This window comes from Chenopodium quinoa, unplaced genomic scaffold (genome assembly GCF_001683475.1).
Source record: "Chenopodium quinoa cultivar QQ74 unplaced genomic scaffold, ASM168347v1, whole genome shotgun sequence".
In the NCBI taxonomy this organism is placed as follows: domain Eukaryota; kingdom Viridiplantae; phylum Streptophyta; class Magnoliopsida; order Caryophyllales; family Amaranthaceae; genus Chenopodium; species Chenopodium quinoa.
In genome coordinates, this window is record NW_018745403.1 from 850441 (window position 1) to 869111 (window position 18671).

At 30.8% G+C, this 18671-nt stretch overlaps 1 protein-coding gene across 1 annotated transcript; it reads right to left on the minus strand.

The window, feature by feature from the left end:
• Positions 1-934: 934 nt before the first annotated feature.
• On the minus strand, positions 935-2035 carry LOC110713084. Its single transcript, XM_021891548.1, has one exon. The coding sequence runs from the start codon at positions 2033-2035 to the stop codon at positions 935-937; it is 1101 nt and encodes a 366-aa protein (XP_021747240.1).
• Positions 2036-18671: the final 16636 nt, after the last annotated feature.

The window sequence follows — 18671 nt, forward strand, 5'->3', positions numbered from 1 at the left end:
TACCTTTCTTCATATCAATAATTGCACCTGCAGTAGCTAAGAAAGGTCTACCAAGTATAATTGGAACATTCACATCTTCATCCATCTCCATCACAACAAAATCACAGGGTATGAAAAACTTACCTACACGAAGAGGTACATCCTCAAGTACACCCAAAGGAAACTTCACTGACCTGTCTGCAAGTTCTTGGGATATGCGTGTGGGTTTGAGTTCACCCATTTGCAGCTTCTTACATATGGACAGTGGCATGAGGCTCACACTTGCACCAAGATCGCACAATGCTCTGTTGATTTCGATATCCCCAAGCTTCACTGGAATCGAATAGCTACCTGGATCTCCTAATTTCTTAGGGAGAGTGTTCTGCAAAATAGCACTACACTCTGCATTCAAAGAAACTGTAGTATTCTCTTCTAACTTTTTCTTGTTAGATAGCATATCTTTTAAGAATTTTGCATAAGAAGGCATCTCAGATATGGCATCTAAAAATGGAATGTTAATATGAAGCTTTTTAAGAATATCAAGAAACTTACTGAACTTTTTCTCAAGTTTAGCTTGGGCTAACCTTTGAGGAAAAGGAACCTTAGGCACATACGAAGCAAGTGGCTTTGGTGGTGCTTCCTTTGATTCATCCTCGACCCTAGAGTTGTCAACTTCCTTCTCACTTGCACCTGCTTCTTCAACGACCTCCTTTGATGGCTCCTTGGTAGGAGGATCTTCCAATTGCTTTCCACTCCTCAGGGTAACAACATTCATTTGGCCTTTTTGAGGTTGTTCTGTCTGGCCCGGAAAAGTTCCTGGAATCTTTAAAGATTGGCTAACTTGATTGGCAAGTTGGCTTATTTGGTTTTCCATGAGTTTACTCTGGGCATGCAACTGTTGGATAGAGCTATTTTGGTGTTGGATGGCACTATTTGTTGCGGTTATAAAGCTCTCTTAAGTTATTTCAAGGCTAGATTTCTGAGGTTGTGGTTGCATTGGTTGTTGGGTGTTGGGTGGTCTTTGTTGGAAGCCAGGTGGTGGTTGGTTGTAGTTGTTGGGTTGAAGTGGATTTTGTTGTGCTTGGGTATTCTTGTATGAAAAGTTAGGATGGTGTTTCCATCCTTCATTATAGGTGTTGGAATAGGGGTCATAGGGCCTTTTGGGGTTAGAGGAGTAGAAAGCATTGGCCTGCTCGATTGACATGTCCTCTGTATTCTGCGAAATCTGCGAGCAATCTGGTGCAATATGACCCTGCACATTACACAATTGACACAACTCTTGTGGGCTAGTAGAGGTTCCAGCTTGGAACTTATCAAACCTGCTTGTTAGTGCCTGCACAGAACTGGTTAGCATAGTTAAGGCATCAACATCAAGTTTACCTCCCTTTTTCAAAGTGTTTCGGCCTCCTGGATGATAATTATCGTTGGCTGCCATCTTCTCTATAAGCTCCTTTGCTTCAGTGGGGTTCTTTGTCAAGAGAGAGCCCCCAGATGCAGCACCAATGTAGATTCGGAACTCATGAGTTAGGCCATTGTAGAAAGTTTGGATCAACATCCATTCAGGAATACCATGGTGAGGGCATTGTCTCTGCAAACGCTTGAATCTCCTCCATGCGTCATATAGGAACTCATCATCTGACTGCCTGAAAGTGGATAACTCGTTTCTCAACCTTGCAGTCTTTTCCTGTCCTAAGAACTTGACTAGGAAAGCCTTCACCAATTTGTCCCATGTGTCAAATGAGCCAGAACCTTCATCTCTCAGCCATTCCTTCGCCCTATCCCGTAATGAAAAAGGAAAAAGGCGAAGTCTAAGAGCATCGTCTGTAACACCATTCATCTTCATGGTATCACATTTCTCCAAAAAGCTATCAATATGACTTACTGGGCAATCATGTGGTAGCCCTGCGAATGAATCATTGGAGATGAACTGTATGAATTGCGGCTTGAGCTCGAAGTGCTGAGCCGTCACAGGTGGTCTTACGATGCTAGAAAGGATTCCGGTAGTCGTATCAGTAATACCGTACTCCAAAAGGGATTTCGTTGGTTGGTCTACCATGTTTCTATTGGATTGATTTCTCCTTCTTCTTCTACCTGCCCGTCTTCTTGCGGTTGCTTCGATTTCATAATCAAAAGGTACTAGATCTTCCGAACCTGAACTTCGTGTGGGCATGCAACAAGAAAACTAGAGAAAGAGTATAAAAAAACACAAGAGAAAATAGCCGAAGCAACGAAATAAGCCTAGCAAAAACGAATCACAAATAATCTAATGAAACCGTTAGTCCCCGGCAACGGCGCCAAACTTTGATAGGCGGTCGCACACTTAACAAAAATAATACCTAAATAGACCTCCTAATTATGTAGCAGGGTAAGTCAGGGTCGATCCCACAGAGACTATGGTTCACCTAAACTATCTAGACTCAAGTTATTACTAAGCAAGTAACAAATTCAAAGATGAAGAGTATTAACTACTAACTACGGAATATTAAGAAAACAAATTAACACGAAGATTAATATAAACTAAAAACACCTAGAATTAGGAATCCCCACTAATATAGATCAATACGTCAAAATAATCCCTTTTCCACAATCAAATCAATAGATATTCCACAGGACGGGTGCTCCCTACAACAAATACTAAGAGTTTCTTTCGATCAACTAATAGCTTCCCTAATATGCAATCATACCTATTTTCATGGAGTCATACATATTAAAGACATTAAGAACGACATCCAATAAGTCCTAGCAAGAATAATTAGCTATTTTCATGCATAAAGATTCTTACTTTTAATTAGGGTTCTAAAATCGATTAAGAATCAACTTTCATTGTAAACCTAATCACATTCAATAATACTATTTCTAGTTAATCATTGATAATAAAACCAACCCTAATAAAGAGGAATTATAAATTAATTAGATATAGGATTGAGAACCAAACAACATATTAATCCATATTAGGGTTCAACCTAATCCTAGATTATAAAACTACTCACACATGTTGATTAAATAAACGAAATAATTAACAAAAGAAAACATTATAACAATAATAATAAGAAATAAAGAGAAGAAGAAATACTTGAATAAATGGAGAACTTGAATTAATCTTCAATGGAACAAAGTTGGAAGAACAAGAAGAAAAACCAACGTATAAATTGGAATAATTGTGATGATAAAAGTCCCCCTTTTCTATCTTGTTATTAGTCTATATATATCCTAGGAATTTTAGTGGGCTTAGGACTCCAAATTAACATAATTAAGGGCCTAAAACGCAGCAATTAGGAGCCACCACGGGTAGGCTGTGGAGAGCCGTGTTCGACCACAGGCAGGCCGTGGAGAAGGCTGTCGTAGCTGCTCTTTGCCATATGAAAACGAGTTGGCCACAGGATGGCCGTGGAGAGAGTTGTACGCCCACAGGCAAGCCGTGGAGGTGGCTGCCATGTCCATTATTGTATGTAAATTTCTCCCTTTAACAAGTCGAATCACGATCAAAGCAAACCTCTAGCAAATCTAGCCCAATTCCTACAAAAATCAAAATAAAACAAACCAAGGAGAGCAATATCGAAATATAAAGACTAATAGCTCTAAAAGATTAAAAGTATGTAGAAAACATGATAAAAACCCGCAAATATAACATATAAAATGAATATATAAACGTGTTATTATAAATTTTATTCAAAAGAATTATAAATTATTTTATGTATACTGGTTTTATCCTAAACTAACAAATCTATCCAATCTAATCTACCGTGACATCTAATCTAATCACAATAATATCTATTTGTTGCCTACGTGGCTTGACACTTGGCAAAAAACTGGAATGCCAAGTGTCGTTGTTTTGTGACCTGGCAGCTAGATCGACTTTATTTATTAGTGATATGATATGATAGTGTACTTTTTAAAAAAATATATATTTAATTTATCAAAAAGGATTATTCAAATTTTTTTTTTGAACGGGTTATTTAAATACTATAAAATAAGATATCTATGTTATTATAGATTTGAAATTATTTTTATTGAATTTAAACTAAAATTATTTTTACTAATTAAAACTTAATTTTACTAATTCTCTATTAATTTTTTTAATAAATTAAATATATTATAAATGGATCTTTTTTTGAAGAACTTTTTAAAACGAATTTTATAATGAAAATAGAATCGAGTTATAGGATATTTATTTAAAGTAAGGATTAATTTTGTATATATGAAATATTAGAAGTATATCAATAATAAAACTCTATACAACAATTTCATCTTAAAAAAGTTATCCAAAAATCGCTTACTTAGCATCATATATTTGACAATAAAACCTATTGTTGCCTACGTAATGCGACACATGGCAAAAAACTGGAATGTCAAGTGTCGTTGTTTCGTCGACTAGCTGCGAGACGGGCTTTATTTATTAGTGATATGATATGATATGATATGATATGCTATTATGTTAATTCGGATCTAACTGGAACTATAACAATAAGACAGTTTTCTTATTTATGAAATAAAAGGTCGAGACAATAATATAGAGATCGAACAAATATATGTAACGACAGAATTTACTTCATGATCTATTCATTATTTTAAAATTGCCTCAATTTTCATACTTGTTTTGTTTCAAAGTTGCAATACTTTGGGTAAAGATGATTCATAAAGTTTTAATAATCTATTAATAAGAAGTAAAAAGATGATATTATGATATATAATATAAGTACCGATTAAATGGTGTTTAGCTAACATTATATGCCGTATCTATTAAAAAAACCTCTCCTCTCTCCTCCAGCCTCAATTGTTGTTTTTTTGAAGAGGCTTCCATCGATTTTAACCGGTGGAAAGCTCGAATCCTTGTTTCTTTAAAAGTTTTTTTTAGGTTTATAATAATGCTTCCTCCTTTTGGGAGAAATTTTCTCCCTCCAGAGAAAGACTTTCCGATCTCTTTCGAAAGACAAGGGTTTTTTCGACCTCATTCGAAATACGAGGTTTATCTCCTCTTTTTCGGGGAGAATTTTTTTAGGTTTAAATCCATGATATTAGATATAATGGATTGTCATGGAATTATTTCGTTGGTGAAAAATTATGCGAGGTCGCAAGGGTTATCAAGCTTTCAAATACAATCGGATGAATGAATCAAAAGGAAAACATCATCGTGGCTACCAAGGATTGTTAGATTGTCTCTCCAACAAGGCTATATTTACCAGCGGTATTAGCGGAAGATGTTCCACAGTGCAAGATCTACTCGACGATCGTAGTTTTTGTACAGAAAATTTTTATTTGATTCAATATCTTATATATTTGTTAAAATCGAATATCTTTTGTAGATGTCGTATGACTTTTTATTAATGAATTTTTTTACTATTCAAAAACATTATTTTACTCATTACTTGTTAACATTTGCATTCCATAAATTAGTAAAAAATTTCTGTAAGATATGATCAAGCAGTGTAAATCTAAAAGGATTACTACAAGTACGAATATTTGAAAGCAGAAAATGTATTTAATTAAATTTTACTTCAATACTTGTATATTATTGTCTCAATTTTTTTAGATCACACAATCTGAACAATCTTTCTTCTTTATTTCTTACTCCACATGCAAAATTATGGTATATCTGAGCGAGGCGGCTACTGACATTTGTTAGCAATGCATGGGAAAGTAGACACAATAATAATTTTAGAGTAATGTTTTTGCAAAGTTGTGGGTTGTTCATCACACATGATGTGTGCAGTGGATAGACCCAAACATAATGGAAGATTTGGGAGGAAACATTATACAGTATTAATTAGAATGAACATACTTGAAATGTCTAGAGTACGTTATAAAATTAAAAAATAAGGTATACAGCATTTCCTTTACAAATTATAATTAAACACGTCATTAACAAATATTTTTATTAAACATATCTTATTTCTTACACCTATAATACTAATTATATTCATCAACTAAAAGTCTTGTAGTGCGTGTGTGTGGTTGGCCATACCATGTAACCGCTTGTAAAATAACAATGTAACCCCTATAACATTGACCGTGTAACCCTTGTAACACCGACCGTGGAATTCCTATAACACTGACGAAGTAACCCCCGTAACTCCGACTAAGTAATCCCATGATAACTGACCACACTGTGTGGCCAACCACTTATAAAAATTTGTGAAAGTCTTGAAATGCTATATATATTAAAAAATTATTAATTTTATTTTGCAATAATAATTATTTCTTGTAAGTTGTAACACACGCTCAAATAAGTCGGCTAATCAATTTAATACAATTAGCCCCTAGCCAAGAAGTGAGAGCCAAACAAAAGTACTATCTTCAGAAATTCATTTTAAAATAACTTATACAGTACGTGCTAATATTTAATTTTTATTTTTTTAGAGAAAAAAAAAATAGTAAAAGAAAAACTAAATTAAAAGTAGTATTTCCCTCTATTTTTATTTGATTGCAACATTTTCTACTTTTGATTTTTTTTTTTAATTGCAACACTCTCTATAATGAAAATAATCTACATACAAATATACAATATTTAAATAATACAGAATGTTAAATTGTACACTGTATTAGTTACGAAGTATTACAGAACATAGGATTGATATATTGATATTGTAAGTTGATTGAGTACAAGAAACTTCTAAACTTGTACTCCCTCCATTTTTAAATGGTTGCTCCATTTCTCCATACGCGGAGTTTTAGGAGAAATTGAAGAAAGTAATTATAATATGGAGGTAGTGGGGTGGGTGGAGGAATTAAAAATTATAAAAAGCAAAAGTAGTTGAGAGAATTGGAGAAAAGAAAATATGAAATTAATAAAATATGATTATGTTGAGTCCACTAGTTAAGAGAAATAAATTAAATATTGTAAAAGTTTTTAAAACAAGGAAATGAAACAAATATTTAAAAACGGTCGGAAATAAAAAGTAAAGCAAGTATTTAAAAACGGAGGAAGTATTTAATGCAAAATGCAAAGAGAGATCTCTAACTTGCCACGACTCTGAATACACACCATTATAACTATTTTCTCTAGCCGTTTTGTACAAAATGTGGACGACGACATTGCCACAATGACCACAAATGTGTGAATCATTGGTCCACCATTACCAACTATAACTTCCGTCAATAATCTATTAATCTGACATAATTGTGCCACTGTGGAGTATCACTTTTTTCAATAAAGATGAACAGTTCATTTGATATGTTCTTAATTTCCCTGATTCCTTTGGTTTCTATATACGGCTAAATTGTTCGTGCATTACTATTAAAGAAAAAAAAAACAGATGAGCTGGCATTATATGCGTATTGATACGTATGTTTCAAATACACAGTTTTATTTACTACCTACTTGTATTATAGAATGATAGATTGAAAGATATTTAAGGATAATACGCATGAGACTTTTAAGCCTAGGGTTGGTTCATATTGAATATCAGAGTAATTTTATTTTTTTTGGACGGGGTTAGGGTGTCAATTTAGCAAAAAGTTTAAACTAATGATTTCATGATTGGTTTATTATTATTATCACTGGATGAAACTCGTTCGATACACGACTTGTTTGTATTTATTTCAGATAAAATATTTACTAAATATATATATCTGATAAACTTCCTAATATATATATCTGATAAAATTCCTAATATAAAAAAGATAATATTTTATTTCACAAAGTTTCATGTGTGGTTGGCCATCGTGTGGTTAAGATTACTTGGTCAAGGGTTACTCGATTGATCAGGGGTTACTCGAACGGTCAGGGGTTACACGATATGGCAAGCCACAAAAAACGCGCTGATTTTACTTTTATAATTAATACAAAATCTTAGATTCTAAATAAATAGCAATTCTATTTTTCATCGGCTAAAATATAACATTTTCGTATTGTTGTTATTAGTTATATGACAATAATATGATATCTTTCAAAAAAAAAATTGTAAATATGATATTTCATTGATTACATATTAGGATAAAATCTTTAATGTGAAAAGATAATAATTTTTTATTTTTAAAATAATTTAAATCCCAAATCATTATTCGTTGTTTTTTATACTTGAAATTAAACTCTCAAATCTATATATCATTTTGTATATTTCTTGTGATCTCTTGATCTCTAACAAATTATCTATCTTTTCAATTTTTTAGACATAAAATGTTTAAAGAAGGTAAAGTTTTTTATTGCGTTATAAGTTTTAAATTTTTTTTATGAAAAAAACATCTTATTAATTGGGTATGTAGATAAAACCATTAATTTCATAAGATAATTTTTATTTTATTTTTATAATAAATTTCTGATATCTCACGGTTTTTAATACATAAAATCTCATAAAAATAATTTTTGTAATTAGATCATACTCATAATATTTTTGATTACTTTGCTATTGTTTGTTAAGGATAATTTTTTATTAGTTTTATGTAATTTATTCTCCTAATAAATATTTTGATAAGAACATTTAAAATAATAGTTATTAGATCTAATATTTCGATGTAAAAAAATTTGTATTAAAAAAAATTTCGATAGGATCACCAACTTTGTTCACACCCATATCTCTTCCATCTAATAAAAGTGGATAAATAGAGCATGTTTGCAAAAATAAAAATTTATATAAAATTAATCTTTATAGTCTTATAAAATAAATTAAAATATTTACCAGAAAGTGAATAATTGTTGTAAAATTAATCTAAAAATTGTAATTATACAAAATTAAATCTATGCATTGGAATTTTTTCATTGTCCCCAATCACCCAAACAATAGTATTTTGGAAAATCGAATCATTATTTTGTTGTCGCTGACAATGCGTGAGATATTGCTTCTTATTTGTAATGACTGGAAAAATATCTAATGGAGTAAACTTTTCCTTCAATCAATTTTGAACAAAATTATAAAACAAAGTTGACTTGATTGAGGCATGAACGTAATCACCCTGTAATTAAAAATAAAAAATTAAGTTAATTTTATAACTTAATTAAGTTGCCTAAATCACAAAAAATTTGTTTTAATCATGAAATTAATTGATAAAAACTAAAAGTTCCATTAAAAGATTTAATAAATGTAAACGCTTTATAAAGATATAATACCTCCTCATCCAATAGGATTATCAGGCGAGAAACTCATACTATGATATTCCAAAGATTTTTGCTCGAATATAATTCTCTATTTAAATTAGATCTGCATGTAAAAACAAAATTCAGTAAAAAAAAACATAAATATATAATCATTAAGTATCCCAAATAAACACAATTTAAACAATAATCACAAATATACATTTAAACATGGGTTTTAAAAATTAGGCTAAGAATTACTTAGCCATTGATGACCTAGTAAAACTGACACAAAATTTGCTTGGTTTGGTTTTGTATTGATACGAAATTTTGTTGGTGTCATATGATACGTTAACTTATAATGGTAAATGTCACAAATTTTAATTTAATTATAATTAAGGAATAATTTTTATTTCTTATCATAAACACTATCAAAATTTATCTTATAATAGTAGGTATATAAATCATATATCTAAAGATGATTTTACAAGATAATTTTTAGTTTTTTAAATAAATTAAATCCTAATAAATCAATATTTGTTGTTTTTACTTACGTGGCAAAATTCTTAAATCTCATTCGTCACTTTTGTTTAGGTGGAAAAGGAATTTTTTAATTTCGAAATAAAATAGAAATCTAGCTTTTAATTGGTCGAATATATACCTTTGCTTATGTGGTGCGCCAAATGCTATTGTATTTAATAATTTCAGACAAAATTACAAAAGTTTAATATTTATTTTTTTTATAATGAATTTATTAAATATAAATAAAATGTAAATATGATATATTTTCTTTATTTAAAATCTTTAATGTGAAATGATAAATTTTTAATAATTTAAATCCTAAATCATTATTCATTGTTTTACAATATCTTTTATTTCGATAGAATCACCAACCTCGTCCACAACCAACCTACTACTTCAATGGATAAATTGAACCATGAAATGTTAGCCAAACTGAAATTGATATAAATTAAATCTTTACATTTATATAAAATAAATCAATATATTTATCAATAAATGAAAAATTGTTGCGATATAAAATCAAATCTATGCATTAGAATTTTTTCATCATCTCCAAAAATAACCAAAGTCGTCTATATATTAAGTATACAACATCTAATCGTATGGCATTACATAAACAAATAATCGTCAAGCATCCTAAATAAATACAATGTAACTAATAATTACAAATATAAATTTAAACATAAGATTTTAAAAATTACTCGGACATTGATGACCTAAAACTAAGACAAAATTACTAACACAAAATTTGCTTGATGGGGTTGTATTGATACGAAATTTTATTTGTGTCATATGATGTGTTAGAACTGCATGTAAAAAAAACATAAACATATAATCGTTGAGTATCCCAAATTAATACAATGTAAGTAATAATTAGAAATACTAATTTAAACATAGGATTTTAAAAATTAAGCTAAAAATTGTCCGACCATTGATGACCAAAAATTAACACAAAATTATTACATAAAATTCGCTTGATAGGATTTTTTATTGATACGAAATTTTTTTTGTGCCGTATGATGTGTCAATTTATAATGGTAGGTATCACAAACTTTAATTTAATTATAATTAATGAACAATTTGTATTTCTTATCATAAATACTATCAAAATTTATCTTATAATGATAGGTATCAAATTTTATTATAAGCATTTATCATTTAAATATTTCTTAGTATATTTTTTTTGGATTTCTTATACTCATAGTATTGAATTAATAAATTTATCTTTTCCTGTATTTTTACTTTATTTTTTTCATTAAAATAATTTAATTTGTGGATTATAATCCACATGACATTAAAATTTTAGGTATATCAAATCTAATTCGTTACTTTTATCTAGGTGGCGACATAATTTTTTGATTCAAAAATAAAATAAAAATCTTTCTTCTTATTGGTCGAAATAAGTATATTTCTTACGTGGCGCTCCGAATGCTCTCCAAAAATGCTTACTTTATTTATATATATTAGATTTTTGGTCATCTATTTCACTATTCATTTTATAATTTGAAAATTTAAAGTATTAATTAATATCTAATTAGTTCGGCCGATAACGTTGTAATTGTGACAATATAACAAAATTATTTATCAAAATCATGTATCGCACGAGACTAATTTAGTATAAAAATATTTTGACCACCTTAAAATATTTAGTTACCTTGCACATCCAGATAGAGAATTATATATCATTGCTCTTATTCAGTTAACTTGCATAATTTGTGAATTTTGTAATTTGAAGATTGAGTTTAATATGAAGTATTTTTTATACATCCAGAAAAATCACTCGATCTTTTCTCTAGTAAAAAAGGTGAAAAATCACTCTTTATTTAATAATGTTTTTCTTATATTATTGGATTTTTTTGGAAATAACCACCTACTATTGTTGTCGTTTTAGTAATTACCACTTATAGTTTTTTTTTTGTTGTTGTGTTTTTGTAATTTACCAACTATTATTTTTAAAAACATGAAAATTTCCCACTAGATTTCCCAAGCCCTCATACATGACGTCATCATGCCTTCTTCTTCCTCGATTCTCATGTTCAATGATTTTTTTTTTCAATATAAATTAAAATTTGATGAGGGAAAAGCATTTAGTAGCCGGTTTAACATAATTCAAGATCACACGAACATAATTAGGTCACTAATATGTGTCAATTATAATTTGTTGTTCTTCATTTAGGGTTTATCCCAAATTTGGGAAATTTTTCAAACTGAGATAATTTTTCAAATTAAGCATTATTTACATTAATTAACTCTATATAGAACTAATATATATGCTCAATTTAGGATTGTAAATCATAATTTGGAAAAACGTTTGATTTTAAAATATCCCTAAAATACATATGAACCCTAATTTTTCATATCAATAATTAGTAATAATTTCTTAACGATAATATCGATTTTGGTACTAATTGAAGACATAATACGTTAAATCGATGCAAACTAGTCCTAATTTCATAAATTAATCACTAAATAACAAACTCCTAATTTCATTTCAAAACCCTAAATGATGAACACCATCTTATAGTTAACCCCAATTTTATAAATTAGGTACCTAATTTAGTGCTTTGTTTGCATAATTTGGATTTGCAATTCAAAAAATCGAAGAACAAGGTTGGAAAAGGGAATTAAATTGAAAAAAATTCGTCGGTGGGGCCCACAATGACGTTATGTAGGCAATCAAGCGGGAAATTTTATTTTTTAAAAATAGTAGGTGGTAAAATACAAAAAAAAAAAAAAAAAAAAAAAAAAAAACAAAAAACAAAAAACTGTAGATAATAATTACTAAAACACTAACAATTTTTGGTGATAATTGTTAAAAAAATCCCATATTATTTGACTTCTTCAACATGTCAAATGACCATGTTTTTCATCTAACTCTCACTCAAATCAAATACGTAGTACGAAGTATTCAAATTGGGTCATTGGGACAAACATAAAGACATTCGAGTATACTTACTTGTTTCACAACTAACTGTGGCGATAAGGGATAATGTGATTATAGAGAGAATATTCGAAATTACTCAAATTAGTAAGGTGTTGAACATGTAATTCGTACTTTATCCGTTTCTCAATATAATTGCATCAATTTTACTTCTTATACTAGGAAAATGATAAACAATATAGCTCTTATACTAGAAAGTCTATTTAAGGATTACGTATATTATATTCTGTTCTTATGTACCTTAACCACGTGAGTTAATCGCAATATATATTTTCAAAATATTGTTATTGTTTTAATTTTTATAAAATTATAATTAAAGCTATTAATTGTTAAAGTATATGGTTGACAAATATATCTAGACAAAAAAAACATACGGAGTAAAACTATTTCGAAAAGAAGATTAATTGAAAAGTTTATCTAAAATTCATACTACGAGTACGAATATGAGTAATTGTCTAATTGATAGCTAAAAGACAAAATAATTAATGTTCTACCTAAATGCTGCGGAATGTAGGATGGAATCATAAAGCCATAAATCGAAAATTATAAAATTGTAGCAGCAAAATGAAAGGACGGTAGTTTGCCACAACTCAAAATTGAAAAGTACGAGTACGACGTAATGTATGCTAGAGCTAGTAGCACAATATATAAAATTAAAGAACCAAGGTTTGCCACAACTCTCAATTGAAGTCCATTCTCTCAGATGTCGTATTTACGATAAAAATTTCAACAGCGATTAAGTAGGGTATGCGTAATTGCGTATGACAACTCTGTGCAGTTGTGTTTTTTGTGGCGCCATATCGTCGAGGCGCTTTTTTTTTTTTTTTTTTGACAAGAACAAATATATTCATAAAATCAGAGTTTACAACTATCGCCGAGGCTTGTGGGTCGATTATTTATGCAGTAGGCAACTAGGCGCAACTATTGTGTACGGATTATCGGTTGGGATATTCTTCTACGGAGTAACAATGATATATATATATATATATATATATATATATATATATATATATATATATATATATATATATATATATATATATATATATATATATATATATATATATATATATATATATATATATTATTTTTTTAACATTGGAAGAAAAATGGGTGTCTACTTTTTTTTAAGTAAGAAACTAGGTTAAAATTCCGTACAATGCACAGTTGTTTACACAATATAAAGTATATAAGAGATATTCACAAATATTTCGTTGGGAAAAATTAACAAGAAAGATCCCAACTATTACTAGTCTTCTTTAAAAGGGTCAACCTTTTGATTAACTTTGGATGCAACTATTTTGTGTAGTTCACACGCGTGGACCCAGCCTGTATCTGAGTTGCTATTGTAGGTAAAATATGTCACGTGTATATCACGTGACCTTGTATTTACAAAAATAAAAAATTTCCCCTTTCTTTTTGATTTCAATAAAACCTCCCTTTAATGTTGCAATTTTTTCTTCTTCTCTTAAAATTGTTGCAACTTTATAAATCTTAAAATTATTGCATAAATCAATCCAATATGCATAGTGGCAAGCAACAATCGTCGGATTAGACTACAAGTTAAATTATGCAATAGGAATTTACGTAGTTATTAATTATCTACCAATTTATGTAATACATGAGCAAAATCTGCATTGTAATGGATTAAATATTGCCACAACCACCCCACGTCCCCTACCAATTAATAAACCCCCACCATCAAGGCAATTCCACCCACAAAACCACCAACCCAGACCGATTAACCCATCCATCTCCATAGTAAGTTTTAAAAAACCCACCCATTCAACCACCACAAAATTGTCACCAAGAACCTACCCATCGGCAACATTGCTATAATAAACCCCATTAATAACCTTTTCAAAGCCACCAAGGCACCAACTCAACCCTACAACAACCCACCTGCCCATGTTAGTGACGCCACCATAATGCCCCCAACACAATAACCTTATCAACCTTTGCCTAGAGAAATTGATGGCCATATATGATATATAGAAGTGGAGGTTAAGGAAAGAGAGAGAAGATGAGTAGCCATCAATTGGCCATGGTTGTGGGATAGTGGAAACGTTGGTTGCCAGTTTGAGATGGCTTGAGTGTTGTGGATTAGGGATGACAATATTAGATGGATATCCGCTAACCAGATCCACCCGCTTAAAATAAATGGACGAAAACCCGAAATAAATGGATGAAAAGCAGGTGAAGAATGAAGTGGATGATGGGTCGGATCGAATGTGGATGATGATTTTTTCACCCGCTAATCATCCACCCACCCGTTTAACATATATAAAGATTTTTAATCTAAGAATTTTAATTTTAAAAATTTAAAATATAAAATTAAAATATTTTTTTTTTGAAAAAATACAATAAAAATACTTTATTTGTTGCAAAATAATTTTTTCAAAGAATATGTAGTTAGTGCTTCCTTTTTATTTAAAAAACAATAATAACTTATGGTATAAATAACCATAAATTAAATTTTATGCGAATTTTTTTCATAAAATGTTCATCCATTAGTCACCCGATCCACCCGTTTCATCCGCAGATGATGGATGGACGGATACGGATGATGGGTGAAGCGGATGATGGATGGATGTGGATGAAGCGATTGGAATGATGGATGGATGCGGGTGAAGCTCCACCCGATCCGAACCCGATCCATTGCCATCTCTATTATGGATGGGAAGTAGTGGAGAGATAGAAAGAATGGGAGTCAGAAGAAAAATGGTGGTGGAGGAAATTCAAGTGGTTGACTGATGGTTATGTTGTGGAGACTAGGAGGACGAAGTTGTAGTGGTTATGGCAGCGTAATGGGGAAAAAATTGAAAATATTTTTTTAATTAAAAATTTTAACGGTTCAACAGGTAACAAGTCATACTAGGCTGTTTTGAGAAAACATAAGTATAGTTGGGTTTGTCCAAAGTTAATTAATAGGTAGACCCTTTTAAAGAAGATCAGTAATAGTAGGACGTTTGTTGTTAATTTTTCTTATTTCATTTGGGTATATATGGAATGTGATTTTCAAAGTGGGAAGAATTTTTTATAAGGGTAATACATAAATGGTTTACTTAAAGATTTTGCAACCAAAAATAAAAATAAAAAGAGAAAAAAAGAAAAGAGAGAAGCGGAAAAGGCGAGAAATTTGTTTATAAGGTAATGACAAGTGTCATGGAAGGATTTGCTTTTAGTATAGGTTAATAGATTTTGATCACAAATTATTGAGTAAGGCGGATTTTCATTAAGTTATTTTAAGACGGCTTAAATTTAACCTAAAAATATTTAAAGTTACCTTTTTATACTATAAAAGTTACCATTTTATAACAAAAATTTTACCCTTGAATTTTTTTGTACGTATTAGGATCTAAACCACACCAAACCATACCGCGAACACCCCTAGCCATACCGCCGTCTGTCAATTCCCCACCAAAACGGCCACGAAATCAGTCACTGATAGGCGAAATCGGCTTGTTTAGGGTTGAAATCTACCACTCAGCCCCAATATCGGCCGCTGGTGGGTAATTTTGATGGTTGTTTTTGGGGAAGGGTGGTTGTTTTGGTGGCCATGGGGAAAGGGGTAGCAGGCAGATAAGGGCCGGGGAAAAGGGAGGTGGGTGGGTTTTGGTGGTTGAGGGCAGAGGAGGAGGTGCGCCAGAGGTGGGTTAGGTGCGGCGGCTTCACGTGTGAGGTAATTAAACTAATTGATTACCTTAATTAGGGAAGGTGCATGTGTCGGTGGTGATGGTAATTAAACTAATTGATTACATACATTAAAATTAACATACATACTTAATTAAAAATTAACATACATAATTAATGTTGGTAAAATTTTTTAATGTTGGTAATCAAACTAACAGGCATACTTAATTAAAAAATTAACATACATAAATCTAAAGTAACATACAAGTATATACCAATATTAAACTAACATACATGCCTAAATAAAAGAAAATTAGCCACTAACCTTTGAATTTGAACTTCTTTTTTGGTAATCAAACTAATTGAATCTTAAAGACCTACAAATAATTAAATTAAAAAACTTAATTAAAAAAGAATTAGGGTTTGTAATTAAATAGTTTGAAATTAAATTTAAGAAAACCAATGGAGGAATCACACTTACCGGCGGCGGTTGATGGTGGTTTGAAAGGATGGCGCCGATGCAGGTGTGGCTGTGGAGTAAGTTAGGGTTTAAAAAAAGGGTGAAAAAGATAGGAGAATATTCTTACCGTGGTGCGGGGAGGCGATGACGATGGAAGATCAGCGACGGTGACGGATCAGAGGACGATGACGATGGAGTTGCGATGGTGTTGGTGGTCTTCCCTAACCCCCCCCCCCCTCTCTCTCTCTATATATATATATATATATATATTTGGTTTCAATTGAGGGATTATGCTGAAATGTCTTCCTTTTTTTTTTCTTTTTAAATTCAATATTTTCCGACAGATTTAATTCCGTCGGATGATAATTTCTGATGGAATAATTCCGTTAGAAGATAATTTCCGATGGAATTATTCTGTCGGAATTATCATTTTCGATGGAAAAAGGATCCGTCGGAAATTTTCAACAGAAATTCCGTTGGAACTAAAAATTTCTGATGGAATTATTTCCAATGGAAATTTTAATTTTTGTGACGGAATTTTAGGTTCGTAGAAGCCGATCCCTCGCAAATAAGCTTGATTCTTGTAGTGTATAGTCAACCTTTCATGTCGTGGACTGCCGACAGAGTTTCGAGTGTAGTATTGATGTCTAGGAACACTAAGAGGAAGAATGGTGAAAGGTTAGAATGCCAAAAGATTAAGAAAAGAGAGAATTACAGAGAAATTGAGAGTCAAAATGGTGCTCAACTTTGCCCGTAACCCTCGAAAGGTTGTGGTATTTATAGACATGAAGTCGGAATAAAGGATAGAATTTGCGGGAAAGCTAATGCGTCATAAAAAAATTTCCGCTTGGCAAGATGGCACGGCGTGGCAATGTTTGGCGTGACACGCTAGTTTTGGTGTGTCGCGCCAGAAACCTGATTTTTGTGATAACTCAGATTAAAGTAAATAATATATTGTTAGAAAGTGATAAAAGTCTACTTTCTAATCCAACCGAGTTTGGGCATTTCGTTCACATCTTTGTCGATTGGGCTTATGATATGTTATTGGAAAGATTATTTCAAGGTCTATCCAATCATGTAAGATTTGCATAAAAATTATGGGCACAAAAATCATATTTGCTCAGTTTTGGGTTGCAGCTATGAAAAGGAATTGAAAAATTGGACTAAAGTATGTATTGGATTTTGGACTAGGAAAAGTGTTAGGGCTATTGAAATGGCTAAAATAGATTATGAAATGATAGGAAATGGAAATGGTTTGGACTTCTAAGCAAGACTCAAGTGTTCCTTTGATCCAACACATAACTCGGACCAGATGACAGTAAAAGGTTTTACTTATCATTGGGTTTCAACAAGCTGGGAGACATTCTAGGTGTCTACAAGTGGTCAAACTCATATATATATTGCCAGTTTGACAATATCAATTACTAAGGAACGAAGAAAATATATGATACCAAATGATCCTCATCAATGTGTTGTTGTACCTTAAACCTTGTGCTGATCACAACTGAGTAGTAGGATTTGTTGAATGCAACCCTTGTTACAATTCAATGTGTCGTTTGTACTTAATTACTTAAACTCTTTAATTTTTAATGACATCCGATCTCGATGACCCAGAAAAGATTTTTTACAACCGTTGTAAAAATGTAAATGCCAAGTGATACTGCACAATAATTTTGACCAATTATACTCCCTCCATATTTTATTACTTGTTCCACTTTCCTTCTGTGTGTTGTATTTTTTAATTACTCTATTTCAATTTTTGGAAATCTTAAACAATCAATAATCATTAATCATAACTTAACTATATACTAAAAGACACACCAACAATGGCACTTGTCATCTTCTAGTGTGTCCTTAGTTTTTTTTTTTTTTTTTTAATTTTTTTATAAGGATCTATTGATTAAGGAAACAAATTATTTACAAAAATAAAATTATTTTATATACATATTCCATATTAATACGTAATAATTATTATATTTAAATTAAAAAGATTTTGGACAACTATAAACCAAAAATCATATCCTTAAATTAATTTGTGACCTGTTTTACAACAAGAAAAAATATTGCTCCGATTCTTTGCCTACTTTTGTTTTAGTTGTGTATTAGAAGCTACAACTAAAAAATCATCA

Excerpts from the sequence above, each read along its gene's own strand:
- LOC110713084 (XM_021891548.1), bottom strand. The coding sequence starts at position 2,035 with ATGGTAGACCAACCAACGAAATCCCTTTTGGAGTACGGTATTACTGAT.